The sequence below is a fragment of the Manis pentadactyla genome, chromosome 10, assembly GCF_030020395.1.
Source record: "Manis pentadactyla isolate mManPen7 chromosome 10, mManPen7.hap1, whole genome shotgun sequence".
Classification (NCBI taxonomy): domain Eukaryota; kingdom Metazoa; phylum Chordata; class Mammalia; order Pholidota; family Manidae; genus Manis; species Manis pentadactyla.
In genome coordinates, this window is record NC_080028.1 from 56,717,134 (window position 1) to 56,739,380 (window position 22,247).

Sequence of the window (22,247 nt, forward strand, 5' to 3'; positions counted from 1 at the left end):
AAATTTCCATCTTCATAATCACCTTGGTTGGTCATTGCAATGCCTGTTCCTGTATCTTCCACAATCTTCTGAAATTCTCGAGTTAAACTTGGATCATGTATTCCTAACAAGCTCTAACCAGTACAAGCATTTTAGATTATGCAGCACTATACTACCCTATCTGGCTCAATATTGGGGACTGTTCCATATAGCTATTATGCCCCCCAATTAGGGTGATCAACCATCCCAGTTTTCTTGGGACTGTCCTAACTTTTGCACTGAAAGTCCCATGTCTTGGGAACTTCCTCAGTCCCAGGTAAACTGCTACAGTTCATCTGGGCAAAATAGGGTGGTTGGTTATCCTACCTGTGAAGCACAGAGAATCTTAAGGATTGACCAGGACTGTCTTATATGGCTGGGGAGCTGTGCACTTCACAACTGCTCAGTAAAATGGTGGTAACCATGTATGAGGATATTGGTCAGAATCCGGATACAGCATATAGCCATCACCATGACCTCAGCCCTGGCAGGCTCACCCCTCCCCTGAGCATCTATGTACCACACCAGTACTCACCAAGGCTTCTCAATACCCTCACCTGAAGTTGAAAGGTAAAGTTTTACAGAGCAAGTCTGTAACTGCTGAGTGACAGCTAGGTTGCCTTGACTCCCAAGGAATCACAGTTTTTTGTTGTTGTTGTTGTTATCATTAATCTACAATTATATGCAGAACATTATGTTTACTTGGCTCCCCCCTTAACCATGCTGGAATCACAGTTTTAAAAATAAAACATTCCTACATTCAGAAGTAATTTTGTAAGATTATATTTTTATTGTGGGGGTACCTGTACAGTAAAACTTGTTGACATCTACTCTCTTATCACAGTGTTTAACTCATAGATCTCACATGCCAAAAGTTCCCTTCTAATTATTTGACTCGGCCAGCCCAACCCACATGAGCTACTATGTTTTTGCTATCACTCTCCTCTCTTCCCATCTCCCTTCCAGCACACAAAAGTATACATTATCGATCACATCACATTTCAAGCACTAGGACATAATTGCATTAAGTTCTACCAACATTTTAAAACACAGCATCAGAATATAAGACATTTACTTATAGTTTACTTTATACTTGAACAAGCTACATTTGATAAACAGGTGAAACCAGTTTTAAGGATTAAAAGTAGAACACCTACTTTCCAGAAAAGCCTTTTCAGAATGAAGTTTTTCTGGGCTGCTACTTTAAGTTCTGTAATTAAACAAAGTATCCTCCTCAAAGTATTGTCTTTAAGAAAAAGTTCAGATTTAAGTTGATTGAAATGCTTTATTTTCTCCTCAGATCTAGAGAAACACAAGAAAATTTTCCATGTAAAAAAAATGAAAAGAAACAGAATTGAGGAATATCAACAATTACTACATTATTACTAATGGAATTTTAATATAGTTTTGTACTTGTCACTTTATAATTCATCAGTAATGAACTTTGCTCCCCCCAAATCAGGTTATTTATTACTCTGCAAACATACTTGGTGCCCATGCACCTTTACTCAAGCTGTATCTGAATGACGAATATTCTGTCTGTGATAAACTTCTATCCCTCTTTCATAGTCTAGCTCAGAGACTGTTCACATACCATTTACCATAATACATGAACCATATGTAATATTATTAATGTTTTTCTTTAAGTTAACTTTTTTTTTTTTCTGCTTAGAAAGGTTCATAAAGAAAACTTTGTCACTACTTTACAGGGAAAGGCAGTATCCCTTGCCATAAATAACAGGTAACTGTAAAAGTAGCATGAAAGCAACACAAATTCTAAGTAGATGCTCCATATCCCAAGTCCGAGGCCAGCTCCCTCTTTGACAAAAAGGCAGATGAGCATGTGTTAGCTGCTACTACCAGCAATAAGCTGAGAGGTTCTGCCTAACAAGATCAGACTAGCTGGAAAAGAAATCACTTCTTCACCACGGAATTCAAAGTTATTTTATGCATGTGTCCAAGTACCACACGAAATCATCTCCCATCACAAACCCATTTGTCTTCTACACTTCAGGAAAAGCTGGCATAGCCGGAATAAATGAATAACACCTTCTCCTTAGAGCTTTCCCTAACTCCACCAAAGAACAGGGACCCTCTTCCACACTTCTTATATTACACTAATCCTGTTTCACATCACTATAGTTATTTCTGTCTTGGCCTCTCAGGTGATTTTCAGCAGCTTGAGAAATCCTTATCGGGATAAACATGGTTTCCATCTCCCGCGGTCCTCAGTAATAACAATAACAAAGTGCTTACTGTTTGGCAGGCTCTGGCCTGGGCACTTTTCACGGTCTAGTTTGTTCAGTCCCACTAAGGGGGCTGAGCTGGGAATTGCTATCGCAATTACAGGATGGTAGAGAGGTTAAGGAACCTGTCCATGCTCATACAACACACAACAGCTCAGAAAAGCAAGATGTAAGTCAACAGTAGGAGACATGTTTCACATTCTGTGTATGTTGATGAAACTTCTTAGAATTTCTAACTTGAAGTGAAAATATTTTTGCCACCTATTCCACAAACTTTGATACCAGCCATTTATCGCAATACTACTACAGTCTACTACTACCCCTTTCTTTAAAAAAATCTAAGATGTTCTTCCCTATCCAGTCATTGAGCCTCTCTTATTTAACACAGAAATTTAAAAAAACAGTCTCTTTTCAAGCAGAGACACTGGAAGAGAAATTATCATTAAGAACTCGGTGATAGCAATCATAGAGGCAGAAAAAACATGATATGAGCCTGGGGATCAGACAGGATGATCAGAATCCTACATTTGCCCTACTCAGCTGGGTAATTACTATGGGCAAGTTCTGTAGTCTCTTGTCTGTAAAACGAGGATGATGACAGTATCTTTCCCATTGTCCTGTTTTGATATTTTAAGTATTATATGTGCTTAGCAGGCAGTAAGCATTCAGTAAGTGGTATCTAAATAAAGTAAGAACGAACTGTGAGGTTCTACTTCCCTATTCACTTGTAATTACTACCACATTTCATTTTAAAAGTAACTATTAAATCCTCCTACTGGTCTGAGAACTCCAAAAGCAGACTGTGGTTTTCATAAATGAGCTTAGAAAAGGAAAGTCTCAGAAAAAAATACAATAGCAGCAGAATTATTTTCAATTTGATTTTCCAGTTTTTCCCATTTGTCAGCAATTTGCTAAGATCCATATAGAAATACTGTTTTTACTGTTTCGCACCTATGATAATAGATTATAATACTGAACTATTTTTTTTTCTTTTTTTTATTAAGGTATGATTGATATACACTCTTATGAAGGTTTGACATGAAAAAACAATGTGGTTATTATATTCACCCTTATTATCAAGTCCCCACCCATACCCCAATGCAGTTACTGTCCATCAGTGCAGCAAGATGCCACAGATCCATTATGTGCCTTCTCTGTGTTCTCCCTGTGATCCCCCATACCATGTGTACTAAACATAATACCCCTCAATCCCCTTCTCCCACCCTCTCCACCCGCCCTCCCACACCCCTCCCCTTTGGTAACCACTAGTTCATTCTTGGAGTCTCTGAGTCTGGTGCTATTTTATTCTTTCAGTTTTGCTTCATTGTTATACTCCACCCATGAGGGAAATCATTTGGCATTTGTCTTTCTCCACCTGGCTTATATCACAGAGCATAATGTCCTGCAGCTCCATCCATGTTGTTGCCAATGGTAGGACTTGTTTCTTTCTTATGGCTGAATAGTATTCCATTGTGTATATGTACCACATCTTCTTTATCCATTCATCTACAGATGGACACTTAGGTTGCTTCCATTTCTTGGCTATTATAAATAGTGCTGCAATAAACATAGGGGTGCATATGTCTTTTTGAATCTGAGAAGTTGTATTCTTTGGGTAAATTCCAAGAAGTGGGATTCCCGGGTCAAATAATATTTCTATTTTTAGTTTTTTGAGGAACCTCCATATTGCTTTCGACAGTGGTTGAACTAGCTTACATTCCCACCAGCAGTGTAGGAGGGTTCCCCCTTCTCTGCATGCTCACCAGCATTTGTTATTCCTAGTCTTTTTGATGCTGGCCATCCTTACTGGTGTGAGGTGATATCTCATTGTGGTTTTAATTTGCATTTCCCTGATGATTAGTGATGGGGACCATCTTTTCATGTGTCTGTTGGCCATCTGAATTTCTTCTTTGGAGAAGTGTCTCTTCATATCCTCTGCCCATTTGTTAATTTGGTTATTTGCTTTTTGGGTGTTGAGGTCTGTAAGTTCTTTATATATTTTGGATGTTAATCCCTTATTGGATATGTCATTTACAAATATATTCTCCTCATACTGTAGGATGCCTTTTTGTTCTATTGATGGTGTCCTTTGCCATACAGAAACTTTTTTTGATGTAGTCTCATGAGTTCATTTTTGCTTTTGTTTCCCTTGCTCAGGGAGATGTGTTCAGGAAGAAGTTGCTCATGCTTATATTCAGGAGATGTTTGCCTATGTTGTCTTCTAAGACTTTCATGGTTTCATGACTTACATTCAAGTGCAACTTTGTTGAATTCAGATATTAGTTCTAGTAGTTTTGGAGTGGATTCTTTAGGGATTTTTATGTACAATATCATGTCATCTGCAAACAGGGACAGTTTAACTTCTTCCTTGCCAATCTGGATACCTTTTATTTATTTGTGTTGTCTGATTGCCGTGGCTAGGACCTCCAGTACTATGTTGAATAGAAGTGGGGAAAGTGGGCACCCTTGTCTTGTTCCCGATCTAAAGGAAAAGCTTTCAGCTTCTCACTGTTAAGTATGATGTTGGCTGTGGGTTTGTCATATATGGCCTTTATTATGTTGAGGTACTTGCCCTCTATACCCATTTTGTTGAGAGTTTTTATCGTGAATGGATGTTGAATTTTGTCAAATGCTTTTTCAGCATCTATGGAGATGATCATGTGGTTTTGTCCTTCTTTCTGTTGATGTAGTGGATGATGATGATGGATTTTCTAATGTTGTACCATCCTTGCATCCCTGGAATAAATCCTACTTGATCATGATGGATGATCTTTTTGATGTATTTTTTTAATTTGGTTTGCTAATATTTTGTTGAGTATTTTTGCATCTATGTTCATCAGGGATATTGGTCTGTAATTTTCTTTTTTTGTGGCGTCTTTGCCTGGTTTTGATATTAGAGTGATGTTGGCCTCATAGAATGAGTTTGGAAGTATTCCCTCTTCAACTCTTTGGAAAACTTTAAGGAGGATGGGTATTAGGTCTTCACTAAATGTTTGATAAAATTCAGCAGTGAAGCCATCTGGTCCAGGGATTTCATTCTTATGTAGTTTTTAAATTACCAGTTCAATTTTGTTGCTGGTAATTGGTCTGTTCAGATTTTCTGTTTCTTCCTTGGTCAGCCTTGGAAGGTTGTATTTTTCTAGAAAGTTGTCCATTTCTTCTAGGTTATCCAATATGTTAGCATATAATTTTTCATAGTATTCTCTAATAATTTGGATAATCTAGGTTATCCAAAATGTTAGCATATAATTTTTCATAGTATTCTCTAATAATTCTTTGTATTTCTGTGGTATCCATAATGATTTTTCCTTTCTCATTTCTGATTCTGTTTATGTGTATAGACTCTCTTTTTTTCTTGATAAGTCTGGCTAGGATTTTATCTATTTTGTTTATTTTCTTGAAGAACCAGCTCTTGCTTTCATTGGTTCTTTCTACTGTTTTATTATTCTCGATTTTATCTATTTCTGCTCTAATCTTTATTATGCATCTCCTTCTACTGACTTTGGGCCTCATTAGTTCTTCTTTTTCTAGTTTCATTAATTGTGAGTTTAGACTGCTTATGTGGGATTGTTCTTCTTTCCTGAGGTAGGCCTGTATTGCAATATACTTTCCTCTTAGCACGGCCTTGGCTGCATCCCACAGATTTTTGCAGTGTTCAATTATTGTTTTCATTTGTCTCCATATATTGCTTGACCTCTGTTTTTATTTGGTCTCTGATCCATTGGTTATTTAGGAGCATGTTGTGAAGCCTCCATGTGTTTGTGGGATTTTTCATTTTCTTTGCATAATTGATTTCTAGTTTCATACCTTTGTGGTCTGAGAAACTGGTTGGTACAATTTCAGTCTTTTTGAATTTACTGAGGCTCTTTTTGTGGCCTAGTATATGATCTATCCTTGAAAAATGTTCCATAACCTATTTTTTTTTTAAAGGCCAAAACAAATTTTATAAGAAAAAGCACACTAATCTCTTCATATTAAAAAATCAATTTGTACATACATTGAGGTTTCATATATGCCTTCACTACAAGTTAGATTCAGGAGTCCCTATTTCTACAGAGAAGTTGCATGTAATCACAGTTTCTTTGAACATTCAGAGAATATCTGCTTTCACATAGGCGACAAGCTTCTTTTGACTAATTTAAATAAGAAAAAGTTCTATTGTCAGAAGACTCCATTTTTCAATTTAGGGATAAGGGGAAAATTTATATTAGTTAACAGATATCCTATGTTTTTATCAGCTACAAAACATAAATTCACTCAAATAATGTGTCAAGAAGGATTCTTGATCAAATGATAATCTCTGTTTTTTCCTATATTTTTCATTTTTCCAGACATTTAAGGTAAATAATACCTTACATTTGTATAATGCATTACAGCTAGAAAAGGCTTTCATACATTATCTCAGAATCTTTGCATATATGTTTACAATGGTTGGGTTATAGAATTCATATTTGTGACAGATTTATAATTTGAAAGCCCAAAGAATATTTACTCCTTTAAAACTGAAAATACCTTGCAGGTAGAGACCATTTCTTGTGTATGATGTCCATATACTGCATCCCTCAAAGTGCATTTTAAATATGTTGTCTTCAGGAAATAACTGTACAAGAAATACGCTTTTCCTGAGTCAAGATAGTGGCAGAACACTCACTCCTTGTCTTCAGGGATAAATTTCAAGCTACACATATATAAAGTTAGAGCCTAACTTATTATACAGTTAGCCTTAAAGTCACTTTAAATGAAGCACCAAAAGTAAAACTGATAGTTTTTAGAGTAAACATGTAAAAATGTGTAGAATTTCTAAGCTATGTGTATTACCATGTTTTAAAAAATCAGAAACATGCTACTTAACTCCTACCTACCTTGGGATATATGTCAAAATGAACATTTTTTTATGAAATCATTATCACAGCCAGCAAAATTATCAGTAATTCTTTGGTATTGGCTAATACTCAGTCCATAGTCAAATGTCCTCTATCGTGTTAAAAATGTCTTCTTATATTTGGCTGTTAAAATCAAGATCTAAATAAGATACTTGTGTAGTTCCTTGTTATGTTTAAATCTTTTTAAAAAGTTACTATGGAAATTTTCAAACATACAGAAAAATGCAGAAAACTATGTAAGAAACCCCACCTACCCATTATCTAGCTTCAGTTACTTTCAACATTTTGTCAGTCTTGCTTTATCTATTCCTTTACACATACACACTCACATACAAACCCCTACCCTTTAAAATATGAGATAAAATACACATAATATAAAATTTACCATTTTAACGATTTTTAGGTACCCAATTCAGGGGCATTAAATGCATTCACCATGTTGTGCAGCCATCACTACTATCCATTTCCAGAACTTGTTCATCTTCCTAAACAGAAATTTTTTACCCATTAACAATAATTCTCCATACCCCTTTCCCCCCAGACCCTGGTAGAAAGCCCCTGCTTCTATTCTACTTTCTGTTTCTATGAATTTGCTTATTCTAGGTGGCTCAGAGAAGTGGAATCTTACAATATTTGTCCTTTGATATCTGGTTTATTTCACTTAGCATAATTCCTTCAAGGTTCTTCCATGTTTTCATGTGTCAGAATTTCATTACTCTGTAAGACTGACATACACACACTTTTAACTCAGATTCAGATTTAATTGTTCTAACAAAGATACTTTATAAGATGTGCTGTGTGTTTCGTATTACATTAAATAATGAGACACAAAAATCTGGTTGTCCCACTTAAGTGATGCTAAGACTGATCAATGAGGTTTATTCACAAAATAGTCCCTCCATTTTGAGATTCCACTTTGCTTTTCTAACTAATGGCTTCATCCATTGAGAATTGTTGCATGAATATATTATTTCATTAGGGATTGCAAAAGCGGTCATTTTCTAGTTCTGTTAAACCTTCCATGTTCATTAGCTGGAATTCTGTAAAATGGAATTTGCCCTCATTAACTTGGGCTACTAGGTTACCCTGAACTGATTACAGTTCATGCAGAAAAGGCAGGATAAACGCATAATTATTTCCATTTGTTTGCGTATTTTCAGTAAGGAATTGATGCCCTATTTACTTCTAATGGAGTTCAATGTGTTTTCACTTCTTTCTGTTGGGGGTGGCAGGGGAGACGTTCTCTGTATGATTTCATCATTATATACTCTGAATTTTTATGCATTCAGTGAGTTCCAATTCATTATGTTTTTCTGATACTCAGATTGTTCCATTTTTGGCTATTAGGAGCCCCTTCATGGGGGCTCCTGTGTTCCCATACTCTTTGCATGCTGGCACAAGCTGTTTTAGACTCATCTGTGTATTTCTGCCCCAGACCAAGAATCAGTCATTCCTCCAAGGAATGCTGGTTCTGAAAGGGAGCAGAATATGCCAGTCCCAGATTTTGAGCTGAAAGCAATTAAGACCCAGCAGACTGAAGACAGACTTTTACCTACCTCTTAACTGCCTAGAAGAATTTGGATAGGGGGCCTGGACCAGAAAGAGAGTTAATACCAAGATAAACTTTTTTATCTGAAAGGCTTACCTGCATGGCAGAGTCAACATTTCATTACCAAACATCTGCTCTTATCTTCCTGTGAACTGCCCCCCCTTCCCTTTGAAGCCCCAGCCCCCTATCCCATTCCTTAGCTCAGGATGGTAAATAAGCCTCAATTGCCTAGATGCATTTGCATCTATCTTTGGGGCTTCTGTATGTACAAAATTAAATATGTTTTTCTTCTGTTAATCTGTTTTATGTCAATTTAATTATTAAACCAGCCCAAGAACCTAGAAGGGAATAAGAAAAATTTTTTTCAGTCCCAACAGTTCCTTTTAGTGGAGAATATATGCATCTTTTAAAATTAACTTACTCTTAGCTCATTTACATGACCCCAATACACATCACTATCACAAACCTCTCAAAACTTGCCCATGACTTTCTTAATATCAAAACTGTTGATACCATCAATCTCTAAGTGATTTCTATGTGCAAAGCACTGTTTTAAGTAAGAAAGAAAACATACAAAAATTAGCAAGTCATACTCCTTGCCTTCCAGGGGCTCACAATCTACTGGAAAATAATCACCTCACAAGTAACTCTTTCAGTATAAGGGTATTTGTGACAAGAATATAAACTATGAAATCTGGAGAAAAATCCAAACTCCTTAGCCTTGAATACAATGTCCTATATGATCTGAGCCCAGCCTCTCTATCTTATCCCATTCATTCATTCATTCTGTAAAGGCTGACTGGCAGCCTTCTGTGTGCTGGTGACCGAGCTACAGTCCCTGCCCTTAAGGAGCATATTGCACAATAATAAAAAAAAAAAAAAACCATAATGTAGACTGGTTAGTGCTACAAGATGTGTAAGCAAGGATGTTATGGAAAGGCCCTCCTTAACTTAGTTTTCAGAAGTCATTTTTAAAGAAAGGGATAGTTAGCTAAGATTTCTTGAGTTGAAGTTATTTACAAGGGATGAAGTATAGAGAGTAGTGTTCCAGAATAAGGCCCATCAGGTTAGGGCCTAGGGGGAAAATAAACAGGGAGCTTTCTGAGAACTACAAGTTCATCTGGATCAGGAACTTAGGGCAGGAATGCACAGAAGACAATAGCTGACCATGGAAAACTGAAGAGAAATGTCAGGGTGATCTGTGTGAGCTGTTACAGACTTAGACCTTCTCCCCAGGGCAATGGGGAGCCATCCAAAAGCTTTAAGGCAGAAGTTACATGATTCGATTTGTATTTCTGAAAGATTCCTGTCATAATGGAGAATGGTCTGGAAAGGGGCAAGAATAAAGGCAGAGGGCCAGCTAAGAAAATACTGTAGGAGCCCAGAACAGAGATAATTGGGCCTAAGCACAAGGCAGTGTAAAGAAGTGAATGTTACCCAGATTAATTAAAGCAGCACAATAAATCATGTGGTGATTGGCTGGATGTGGGGGATGGTGAAAGGGAAAGAGACGGTAAGGGTGACATCCAGGTCTCTAGCTTAGATGATGTAGGGATAACACCACCAAGCCCCTTGTTAGGAAATAGAACAGGATGATCAGGTCTCAGAAGGAAAGTGCTGAGTTCTGTTTCGAATATGCTGACTTAAAAGTTGCTGTAAGACCTACAGGAGGTGATGTCCAGTGTTTGCAGACCTAAAATTCAGGTTAGGGCATTGAGGTAGAGGTGTAAATGTGGTGGTCAGCAACACATAGAGTTAAGAGAGGAAAAAGGAGAGAAAAACTCCCGTGCAACCCTCTCATATCATTACTCATTACCTGTATGGCTTTTGACTTCCAGTAGCAGGACTGAGCTCACTAACATATAGGGGATCTTGTAAAAGAGTAGCTTTCTGAAAGTGGAGAAAAGTGGGAGTAGTTAGAATTTTTGTTTACTATAAATCAATTCCGCCTACTTTTAGTCACTGTCATATATCTATATTTAATCCCTTCAATAATACATGATTTGTTTATACAACTCATTCCAGAGTTTGATGATACCAAAGGGAATTTTTTCTTTATATAGTTTTTTTAAGTTTTAAACATAACATTTACTCATTATAAAATAAAATTATCTATCAAAACCAAACAATACAGAAATGCATAAGGTAAAGCATTAAAGCTCCCCATCTCCCTCTACACCTTCCATCCCACTATACAAAGTACCTGACTATAATCATTTTGGTTTATATCTTCCAGGCATATAAAACATATTAATTATAACATATACATTTATAACACATATGGTACATTTTTATAATATATATTTAATATTAGCTAAATTATATCCTATATAGGAATCTGGAACTTTTCTTTTTCACTTAACATATGGTAGACAGTTTTTTGTGTCTGTGTGTATAGACTTACTTCAATCTTTTTATTGACTACCTAGTATTCCTAGCTTAGATAGACAATAATTTTGTTAACTATTCCCCTATTTAAAAGGTTATTTTTTAACTCATAGTTTTAGTATTATCATTTCCCATTCATTCTGGGTCCTCAAAATAAGTGGGTATGTAATGTTCAGCAAATCTCTAAATGGTATTTTACTTACGTTGAGGCTTCACAGAGAGGTCAGAAGGAATTTCTGAAATGTTGCTGATTTACAACTCCAAACAAGCTTACCCCTGCCTTATTCCTTTATATCAGAGCAGGGTGTGGGTGTGGGTGTGGGGGTCAGGGGGAGTATGTGCTTTTTCTTATTTTGTCACTGCTCTAAGTTAAAAAAAAAACAAAAAACTGTCTTTTTCTCCTCTCCAAATATTTATGCTTCACTTAAATCTAGAGTTTTAACTTGGGGATATTCCTCAGTTATTTAGCTTTCTAGCAACTATCTTCACAGCATATCAAGGGCAAAGAATTGCCATATTTTGTCTTTGTAGAATGCGAGATGTTAAACAACTCAGGTACAGTTACTTTTGGTGATAGTTACAGATAAAATAGGTTACTCAAGAAGACTAAACTCTCTGTAAACCTTAAAACCAGAATGAATGCCAGTTTCTAACTTGATGATTAGGTTAATTTTACCTGAAAGTATTAAGAGTTAAGATGGCCAATCCTTTTTCCCAGGAGCATTTCCCTGCCTCAACATGAAAGATCATGCTAGATCTCTAGGTACAAGAGATTAATTTAACTAAGATAAGTCTGATTTAGAAGAAGATTTTTTTTAATATCCTAAAATTTAGGAAGACATCACCAAGACCTAGGCCAAGTGACCAACCTGATGAAAGACTTCAATAGTATCATAAAAAAAGTCAGTCACAACTTTAAAAATGTTTATATTCAGTTAATGTCTTACTCTTACTAGAATGCTAAACTGATTTGTCTTTGATGTAGGTTGTATTTATTTACCCATTTCCATCTTTCAAGGGAGAGAGCAATTTTTAAATGACAGTATCTACCAACTCATAAACATAACTCTCCACCACTCACATTTATTTCGGTGGCCATTAAAAAAAAAAATCAGACTACCTGGGTTCAAATCCCAGCTCTACACTAGTTGTGCAACCTTGCATATATTGTTTAATTTCATGGTGCCTTAATCTTCTCATCTATAAAATGAGAGTAACAGTCCTACCTCACAGGGTTGTGCAGATTAAATGAGTTAATATACAGAAAGCATCAGAACAGATCCTAGTGGTTAATACAAATACATGCTAATTTTTGTTACTGCTTTTCTTATCAGAAGAGCTATGAGTTGGCCTAGCTGACTTGCCCAACCATGCCTCTGCTACAGAATTAAAAAGTGGTACTAAAACCAGGCATTGGTCAGTTCAGAGAAGTATAAACAGTCATTTAAACATATTTAGTTAGAGTTTTTTTAGTCAACTGTTTTGGTTTATATTAGAACATATAAGGCCTTCTAGACTAGTTGTTTCCCTCTATTTATGATTCATTTACATTCCTAACTTGGAGAAGCTATTTAAAAATTTAGAGAGAAATTTTAAACATTTAGCATTTAATTTAAACTTTAAGCGTTCTGAACTGTGCTATGAGAAAAAAATTAGAGTTGTCTTACAGTCTTTCACAATTCTTAACCGTTTACAAAAGTCCCTGCTTCCTGGATTATTCTGAGTGAAAAGAACCTTTCATATTTCTTAATATTGTTATGTGGAAAGATCAGTAATAAAAATTATATACCATTGAAGATAATTGAAAAGGATTGTGTTATTCTTTAATAAATTAGTTATTTTTGAGAAGAGGGGCAGAAGATGGCGGCGTGAGTAGAGCAGCGGAAATCTCCTCCCAAAACAACATATATCTATGAAAATATAACAAAGACAACCCTTCCTAGAATAAAGACCAGAGGACACAGGACAATATCCAGACCACATCCGCACCTGAGAGAACCCAGCGCCTCGCGAAGGGGGTAAGATACAAGCCCCGGCCCGGCGGGACCCGAGCGCCCCTCCCCCCAGGTCCCGGCGGGAGAAGAGCAGGCAGAGCGGGAGGGAGACGGAGCCCAGGACTGCCGAGCACCCAGCCCCAGACATCCGGGCCAGAGTGCAGGGCGCTCGATACTAGGAAAACAGGGCAGCAAGAACAGTGAGCGGGCACTGGAGGCTGGGCGACAGAGGGCATAAGAAAAGCGCGTGACCATTTTTTTTTGCTTTTTTGCTGTTTTGTTTTGGCGAGCGCTTTTTGGAAGTCTTAAAGGGATAGGGACCCCAATACTAGGGAAACAGGGCAGAAAGACCGGTGAGCAGAGGCCTGAGGCTGGCACCGCAGAATAAAGAAAAACGAACGACCACCTTTTTTTTTTTTTTTAATTAAAAACTTTTTTTTTTTTTTTTAATTAAAAAAAATTTTTTTTCTTTTTTTTTTGGTGGGCGTTGTTTTGTTTTGGCGGGTGCTTTTTGGAAGTCTTAAAGGGGCAGGGCGGGTCACTTAATCCAGAGGTAGGGAATCCGGGATCTCTGGGCACCCTAACCCCTGGGCTGCAGGGAGCAGGGAGGCCCCTTACGGAGATAAATAGCGTCCCAGCAGCTCCTGCTCCAACGCGACTCCACCATTTTGGAGTAGCTGCCCAAGCCAGGCCACGCCCACAGCAACAGCGGAGATTAACTCCATAGCAGCTGGGCAGGAAGCAGAAGCCCTGTCTGCGCCCAGCTGCGCAGCACAAGCCACTAGAGGCCGCTGTTCTCCCAGGAGAGGAGGGCCACAAACCAACAAGAAAGGAAGTCCTTCCAGCCGTCACTCGTCCCAGTTCTGCAGACTATTCCTATCACCATGAAAAGGCAAAGCTACAGGCAGACAAAGATCACAGAGACAACACCAGAGAAGGAGACAGACCTAACCAGTCTCCCTGAAAAAGAATTCAAAATAAGAATCATAAACATGCTGACAGAGATGCAGAGAAATACGCAACAGAAATGGGATGAAGTCCGGAAGGAGATCACAGATGCCAGAAAGGAGATCGCAGAAATGAAACAAACTCTGGAAGGGTTTATAAGCAGAATGGATAGAATGCAAGAGGCCATTGATGGAATTGAAATCAGAGAACAGGAACGCATAGAAGCTGACATAGAGAGAGACAAAAGGATCTCCAGGAATGAAACAATATTAAGAGAACTGTGTGACCAATCTAAAAGGAACAATATCCGTATTATAGGGGTCCCAGAAGAAGAAGAGAGAGGCAAAGAGATGGAAAGTATCTTAGAAGAAATAATTGCTGAAAACTTCCCCACACTGGGGGAGGAAGTAATCGAACAGACCACGGAAATACACAGAACCCCCAACAGAAAGGATCCAAGAAGGGCAACACCAAGACACATAATAATTAAAATGGCAAAGATCAAGGACAAGGAAAGAGTGTTAAAGGCAGCTAGAGAGGAAAAGGTCACCTATAAAGGGAAACCCATCAGGCTAACGTCAGATTTCTCAACAGAAACCCTACAGGCCAGAAGAGAATGGCATGATATATTTAATACAATGAAACAGAAGGGCCTTGAACCAAGGATACTGTATCCAGCACGACTATCATTCAAATATGACGGTGGGATTAAACAATTCCCAGACAAACAAAAGCTGAGGGAATTTGCTTTACACAAACCACCTCTACAGAACATCTTACAGGGACTGCTCTAGATGGGAGCACTCCTAGAAAGAGCACAGCACAAAACACCCAACATATGAAGAATCGAGGAGGAGGAACAAGAAGGGAGAGAAGAAAAGAATCTCCAGACAGTGTATATAACAGCTCAATAAGCGAGCTAAGTTAGGCAGTAAGATACTAAAGAGGCTAACCTTGAACCTTTGGTAACCACGAATTTAAAGCCTGCAATGGCAATAAGTACATATCTTTCAATAGTCACCCTAAATGTTAATGGATTGAATGCACCAATCAAAAGACACAGAGTAACAGAATGGATAAAAAAGCAAGACCCATCTATATGCTGCTTACAAGAAACTCACCTCAAACCCAAAGACATGTACAGACTAAAAGTCAAGGGATGGAAAAACATATTTCAAGCAAACAACAGTGAGAAGAAAGCAGGGGTTGCAGTACTAATATCAGACAAAATAGACTTCAAAACAAAGAAAGTAACAAGAGATAAAGAAGGACACTACATAATGATAAAGGGCTCAGTCCAACAAGAGGATATAACCATTCTAAATATATATGCACCCAACACAGGAGCACCAGCATATGTGAAACAAATACTAACAGAACTAAAGGGGGATATAGACTGCAATGCATTCATTCTAGGAGACTTCAACACACCACTCACCCCAAAGGATAGATCCACCGGGCAGAAAATAAGTAAGGACACGGAAGCACTGAACAACACAGTAGAGCAGATGGACCTAATAGACATCTATAGAACTCTACATCCAAAAGCAACAGGATATACATTCTTCTCAAGTGCACATGGAACATTCTCCAGAATAGACCACATACTAGGTCACAAAAAGAGCCTCAGAAAATTCCAAAAGATTGAAATCCTACCAACCAACTTTTCAGACCACAAAGGCATAAAACTAGAAATAAACTGTACAAAGAAAGCAAAGAGGCTCACAAACACATGGAGGCTTAACAACACGCTCCTAAATAATCAATGGATCAATGACCAAATCAAAATGGAGATCCAGCAATATATGGAAACAAATGACAACAACAACACTAAGCCCCAACTTCTATGGGACACAGCAAAAGCAGTCTTAAGAGGAAAGTATATAGCAATCCAAGCATATTTAAAAAAGGAAGAACAATCCCAAATGAATGGTCTATGTCACAATTATCAAAATTGGAAAAAGAAGAACAGATGAGGCCTAAGGTCAGCAGAAGGAGGGACATAATAAAGATCAGAGAAGAAATAAATAAAATTGAGAAGAATAAAACAATAGCAAAAATCAATGAAACCAAGAGCTGGTTCTTCGAGAAAATAAACAAAATAGATAAGCGTCTAGCCAGACTTATTAAGAAGAAAAGAGAGTCAACACAAATCAACAGTATCAGAAACGAGAAAGGAAAAATCACGATGGACCCCACGGAAATGCAAAGAATTATTGGAGAATACTATGAAAACCTATATGCTAACAAGCTGGGAAACCTAGGAGAAATGGACAACTTCCTAGAAAAATACAACCTTCCAAGACTGACCAAGAAAGAAACAGAAAATCTAAACAGACCAATTACCAGCAACGAAATTGAAGCGGTAATCAAAAAACTACCAAAGAACAAAACCCCCGGGCCAGATGGATTTACCTCGGAATTTTATCAGACATACAGGGAAGACATAATACCCATTCTCCTTAAAGTTTTCCAAAAAATAGAGGAGGAGGGGATACTCCCAAACTCATTCTATGAAGCTAACATCACCCTAATACCAAAACCAGGCAAAGACCCCACCAAAAAAGAAAACTACAGACCAATATCCCTGATGAACGTAGATGCAAAAATACTCAACAAAATATTAGCAAACCGAATTCAAAAATACATCAAAAGGATCATAGACCATGACCAAGTGGGATTCATCCCAGGGATGCAAGGATGGTACAACATTCGTAAGTCCATCAACATCATCCACCACATCAACAAAAAGAAAGACAAAAACCACATGATCATCTCCATAGATGCTGAAAAAGCATTTGACAAAGTTCAACATCCATTCATGTTAAAAACTCTCAGCAAAATGGGAATAGAGGGCAAGTACCTCAACATAATAAAGGCCATCTATGATAAACCCACAGCCAACATTATATTGAACAGCGAGAAGCTGAAAGCATTTCCTCTGAGATCGGGAACTAGACAGGGATGCCCACTCTCTCCACTGTTATTTAACATAGTACTGGAGGTCCTAGCCACGGCAATCAGACAAAATAAAGAAATACAAGGAATCCAGATTGGTAAAGAAGAAGTTAAACTGTCACTATTTGCAGATGACATGATACTGTACATAAAAAACCCTAAAGACTCCACCCCAAAACTACTAGAACTGATATCGGAATACAGCAAAGTTGCAGGATACAAAATCAACACACAGAAATCTGTGGCTTTCCTATATACTAACAATGAACCAACAGAGAGAGAAATCAGGAAAACAACTCCATTCACAATTGCATCAAAAAAAATAAAATACCTAGGAATAAACCTAACCAAAGAAGTGAAAGACTTATACTCTGAAAACTACAAGTCACTCTTAAGAGAAATTAAAGGGGACACTAACAGATGGAAACTCATCCCATGCTCGTGGTTAGGAAGAATTAATATCGTTAAAATGGCCATCCTGCCCAAAGCAATATACAGATTTGATGCAATCCCTATGAAACTACCAGCAACATTCTTCAATGAACTGGAACAAATAATTCAAAAATTCATATGGAAACACCAAAGACCCCGAATAGCCAAAGCAATCCTGAGAAAGAAGAATAAAGTAGGGGGGATCTCACTCCCCAACTTCAAGCTCTACTATAAAGCCATAGTAATCAAGACAATTTGGTACTGGCACAAGAGCAGAGCCACAGACCAATGGAACAGACTAGAGAATCCAGACATTAACCCAGACATATATGGTCAATTAATATTTGATAAAGGAGCCATGGACATACAATGGCGAAATGACAGTCTCTTTAACAGGTGGTGCTGGCAAAACTGGACAGCTACATGTAGGAGAATGAAACTGGACCATTGTCTAACCCCATATACAAAAGTAAACTCAAAATGGATCAAAGACCTGAATGTAAGCCATGAAACCATTAAACTCTTGGAAGAAAACATAGGCAAAAACCTCTTAGACATAAACATGAGTGACCTCTTCTTGAACATATCTCCCCGGGCAAGGAAAACAACAGCAAAAATGAGTAAGTGGGACTATATTAAGCTGAAAAGCTTCTGTACCACAAAAGACACCATCAATAGAACAAGAAGGATCCCTACAGTATGGGAGAATATATTTGAAAATGACACATCCGATAAAGGCTTGACGTCCAGAATATACAAGGAGCTCTCATGCCTCAACAAACAAAAAACAAATAACCCAATTAAAAAATGGGCAGAGGAACTGAACAGACAGTTCTCCAAAAAAGAAATACAGATGGCCAACAGACACATGAAAAGATGCTCCACATCGCTAATTATCAGAGAAATGCAAATTAAAACTACAATGAGGTATCACCTCACACCAGTAAGGATGGCTGCCATCCAAAAGACAAACAACAACAAATGTTGGCGAGGCTGTGGAGAAAGGGGAACCCTCCTACACTGCTGGTGGGAATGTAAACTAGTTCAACCATTGTGGAAAGCAGTATGGAGGTACATCAAAATGCTCAAAACAGACTTACCATTTGACCCAGGAATTGCACTCCTAGGAATTTACCCTAAGAACGCAGCAATCAAGTTTGAGAAAGACAGATGCACCCCTATGTTTATTGCAGCACTATTTACAATAGCCAAGAATTGGAAGCAACCTAAATGTCCATCAATAGATGAATGGATAAAGAAGATGTGGTACATATACACAATGGAATACTACTCAGCCATAAGAAAAGGGCAAATCCAATCATTTGCAGCAACATGGATGGAGCTGGAGGGTATTATGCTCAGTGAAACAAGCCAAGCGGAGAAAGAGAAATACCAAATGATTTCACTTATCTGTGGAGTATAAGAACAAAGGAAAAACTGAAGGAACAAAACAGCAGCAGAATCACAGAACTCAAGAATGGACTAACAGGTACCAAAGGGAAAGGGACTGGGGAGGATGGGTGGGTAGGGAGGGATAAGGGGGGGAGAAATAGGGGGGTATTAAGATTAACATACATGGGGGGGTAGGAGAAAAGGGAGGGCTGTACAACACAGAGAAGGCAAGTAGTGATTCTACAACATTTTGCTATGCTGATGGACAGTGACTGTAAAGGGGTTTATAGGGGAGACCTGGTATAGGGGAGAGCCTAGTAAACATAATATTCGTCATGTAAGTGTAGATTAGTGATACCAAAAACAAAGCAAAAAAAAAAAAATTGGGCAGTTCCTGTGTGGTAACCTCCAATGAGTTCTACACAAGGGTATAAAGGGCATATAAAAGTGTAGGCAAAGGGTCTGTTTGTGTTTATACAGAGGATCAAAGCCTAATTGGGCTACCCCAAAAATGAACTAAGATACGATATGAAAAAGAACTTCCAACATCTGCACTCTCTGGAAGACTCATGCCAGAAGATGATCATCAAAAAACCCCAACAAAGATCCACGCACTGCTACAGCTGTGGATGCACTCATCCCACCAGTTCCTGGACTTGCCATGGGAATGAGGAAGGAGATATCTAAGCTGGCCTCTGCATACAGTGGAACAACAAATTTGACTGGATCTATACTGTTGGAACTCAACCAAGAATTTGGAGAGGTGCAAATTGTAGCGCTCCAAGGTCTTACAACTACAGACTATTTACTGTTAAGAGAACATATGGCATGTGAACAGTCCCCAGGAATGGGTTGTTTTAATTTGTCTGATTTCTCTCAGACTGTTCAAGTTCAGTTGGACAATATCCACCATATCATAGATAAGTTTTCACAAATGCCTAGGGTGCCTTAATGGTTTTCTTGGTTTCACTGGAGATGGCTGGTAATTACAGATATGCTTTGGTTATGTAACTATACTCCTATTATGTTAATGTGTGTGCGCAATTTAAGTAGTAGCTTAAAACCTATATATGCTGAAGTTACTCTACAAGAAGATATGTCAAAGAAATAATCAATCTTCCCATGTTTTCTTCCGTCTGCTACTTCTATAGCTTTTCTTCTTCCTTCCTAATTACAACCATTAAATGGAATTCGTGCCTCATATCAAATTTACCGAGTATCATAACTCCTCCAAGTGGTAAAGATACCTCAAGACAAATGCTGGGCATAGAAGCTACAGGGCATAAATATGCAAAGAAGTAAAAAGCTAACCTTTTCAAACAATAAGGCTTCCGTCTCACTTACCAACTTCACATTTCCCTGTATGGCCCCGGAAGATGACTGGTTAGCCAGAGACGGGTAAGATTCCTCAAGGGAGGAACAACCTAAGACAGGCACAGTCGCAGGGGGGCCATCAGGTGAGAAATTGGGGATCAACAGAGGTGAGGCTTAGAACCTCACCCCCCCTGTTCTGAGAGAAATCTTCTGCATACGTGGATGTCTTATTGCCCTGGTCTAGCTTGGATTAGCACATAGTCTACAGGCACACACCTGATCATCTACATTTGCTCTCTTACAACAATAAACTATGATTTCTACCTTTATCTTGTATCTACCTACCACTTCAGCATTTTATTAAAAATGATAATAATAAAGAGAGAAATGTGGTATCCACATATAAATCAAGTATAAAAACCAAATGAGTATTCATATTTGAACTGACTGTTTATAGTTCATAATGCATGAGCAAAACCGAAAGTTTCTGTGATGACTCCTCTTGTACTGTTCACTATGTAACTTATTTATTGTGTAGGAATTTGTTCTACATGTAGGAACTTGTTTGTTGTGCCTCAGAAGATTGGAGACTGACAAAAATTAGGCTTGGGGTGGATTAATGATTGTGCATTGAGCATTGACTCCCCTATACAGAATTTTATTGTCGTTAACAACCATTTGATCAATAAATATGAGAGATGCCCTCACAAAAAAAAAAAAAAAAAAAAAAAAAGGACAGACTTCCAATTGTAAAATAAATAAGTAACCGGGATGTAATGTATAGCATAAGGAATATAGTCAAGATACTGTAACAGCTTGGTAGGGTGATAGCTGGAACCTAGAATTATGTATATAAATGTTCTACCACTGTGTTGTACACTTGAAACTAATGTAATATAATACTGTGCGTCAACTACCCTTCAATAAAAAATAATTATTTAAAAAATAAATAAATAAATAAATAAAAAATAAATTAGTTATTTTTAAACTGATCCTGGTATAATAAAAAGATCCCTAAGTGGGAGTTTTGACTCTGCCCTTGAGTAAGTCACTTAAAATTTTTGTGCTTCAGTTTCCTCATTCATAAAATAAGGGACTTAGACTCAGTGATGTCTATTAAATTATGTGATCCTCTGACAATGACTCCCATTAACCTACTTTGAATAGCTCAGCTGAGAAATAAAGACATATTGACAGTATTAAAACTTATCTGAGTTCTGTGCTCTGAAAGCAGAAATGGTTGAGAAATACTACCACTAACTGACAAAGACTATCCCGCTCACAGATTCCAAGCTAAGACCTGTCTCCACCCTTCATGATTCCCCAGAGGCTCACTGATGACTCCCTTGTTTATCTGCCTATATATAAAACCCTTCAACTGCTTCCCTTTAAGACACTCCTAATTAATGAGCATTTTCTCTATTGCAATAGCCTGCATAAAATCATCTCCTTAATTGTCCAGTATGTTTGTTTTTCACAGTATTCTTCAATTCCAAGGCTAAATTTCCAAAATGGAGAGGTAGAGCAAAAGACATGTTTTGCCCTGAAAAATAATACTTGAGTCAAGGTTAATTTATGAGGACACTTACTATAATATAATTGTTCCATGAGCTTTTTAAGTAGAGAAATATTGATGAGGTTGTGGAAATAATGTACAAATGAAGTTCTGAATCTTTTTTCTCCAGGTTAGGGTTGCTCTGTGAAGGGGAGGCCAGGGAGGAATTTCCTAAGTAAAACTCTTTTCTGTTGCCATTGCACTTGAAAGGGCTTTCACTTAGAGCGTGATCTAGTAGTCCCTGGGGTTCTTCTGTGTTTGTCGTGCAAAATGGCAAGCTGACAGCCTTGCCTGAGGCTGATGTGGACTGATAGCTCCTCTTGGAGGGTGTAGGTAGAGGTCCAAAGGCCCTTTGGTCACAGACAGACAGCTTCTCGAGGTCTGAAGGAGGACAGAAGTGTGAGTTCTTGGACAGGGTGCTGCTCTCTTGGTGGTACCTGTCAGGTAGAACTGAGTGTCAAACATAATATTCAGAATTGAACAGTAAAGAACAAAGAGAGTCCATCCAGTGGCCCAATTGCAGCAGTTTAAAACTCTAAAAGTAAATGTTTTCACACATAAGGAATGCTT

The 22,247-nt window shown here is 37.9% G+C and overlaps 1 protein-coding gene and 2 long non-coding RNA genes across 3 annotated transcripts in view; 2 read left to right on the plus strand and 1 right to left on the minus strand.

The window, feature by feature from the left end:
- Nucleotides 1-18,687, plus strand: part of LOC118917291 (uncharacterized) — a 56,383-nt gene extending 37,696 nt beyond the window's left edge. Inside the window, exon 3 of the long non-coding RNA XR_008992066.1 lies at nt 18,544-18,687. This is a non-coding gene — a long non-coding RNA (uncharacterized LOC118917291). The remainder of the gene's footprint in view (nt 1-18,543) is intronic.
- Nucleotides 1-22,247, plus strand: part of LOC130679095 (uncharacterized) — a 173,400-nt gene that overhangs the window by 86,675 nt on the left and 64,478 nt on the right. The gene's annotated exons all lie outside the window — the stretch shown is intronic.
- The window catches only part of C10H12orf56 (chromosome 10 C12orf56 homolog), a 106,705-nt gene that overhangs the window by 29,832 nt on the left and 54,626 nt on the right, over nt 1-22,247 (minus strand). Inside the window, exons 4-6 of the mRNA XM_036894932.2 lie at nt 21,712-22,114; nt 10,513-10,586; nt 1,176-1,320 (exon numbers count right to left, since the gene is read on the minus strand). Coding sequence (XP_036750827.2) covers nt 1,176-1,320; nt 10,513-10,586; nt 21,712-22,114 — 622 coding nt within the window. The remainder of the gene's footprint in view (nt 1-1,175; nt 1,321-10,512; nt 10,587-21,711; nt 22,115-22,247) is intronic.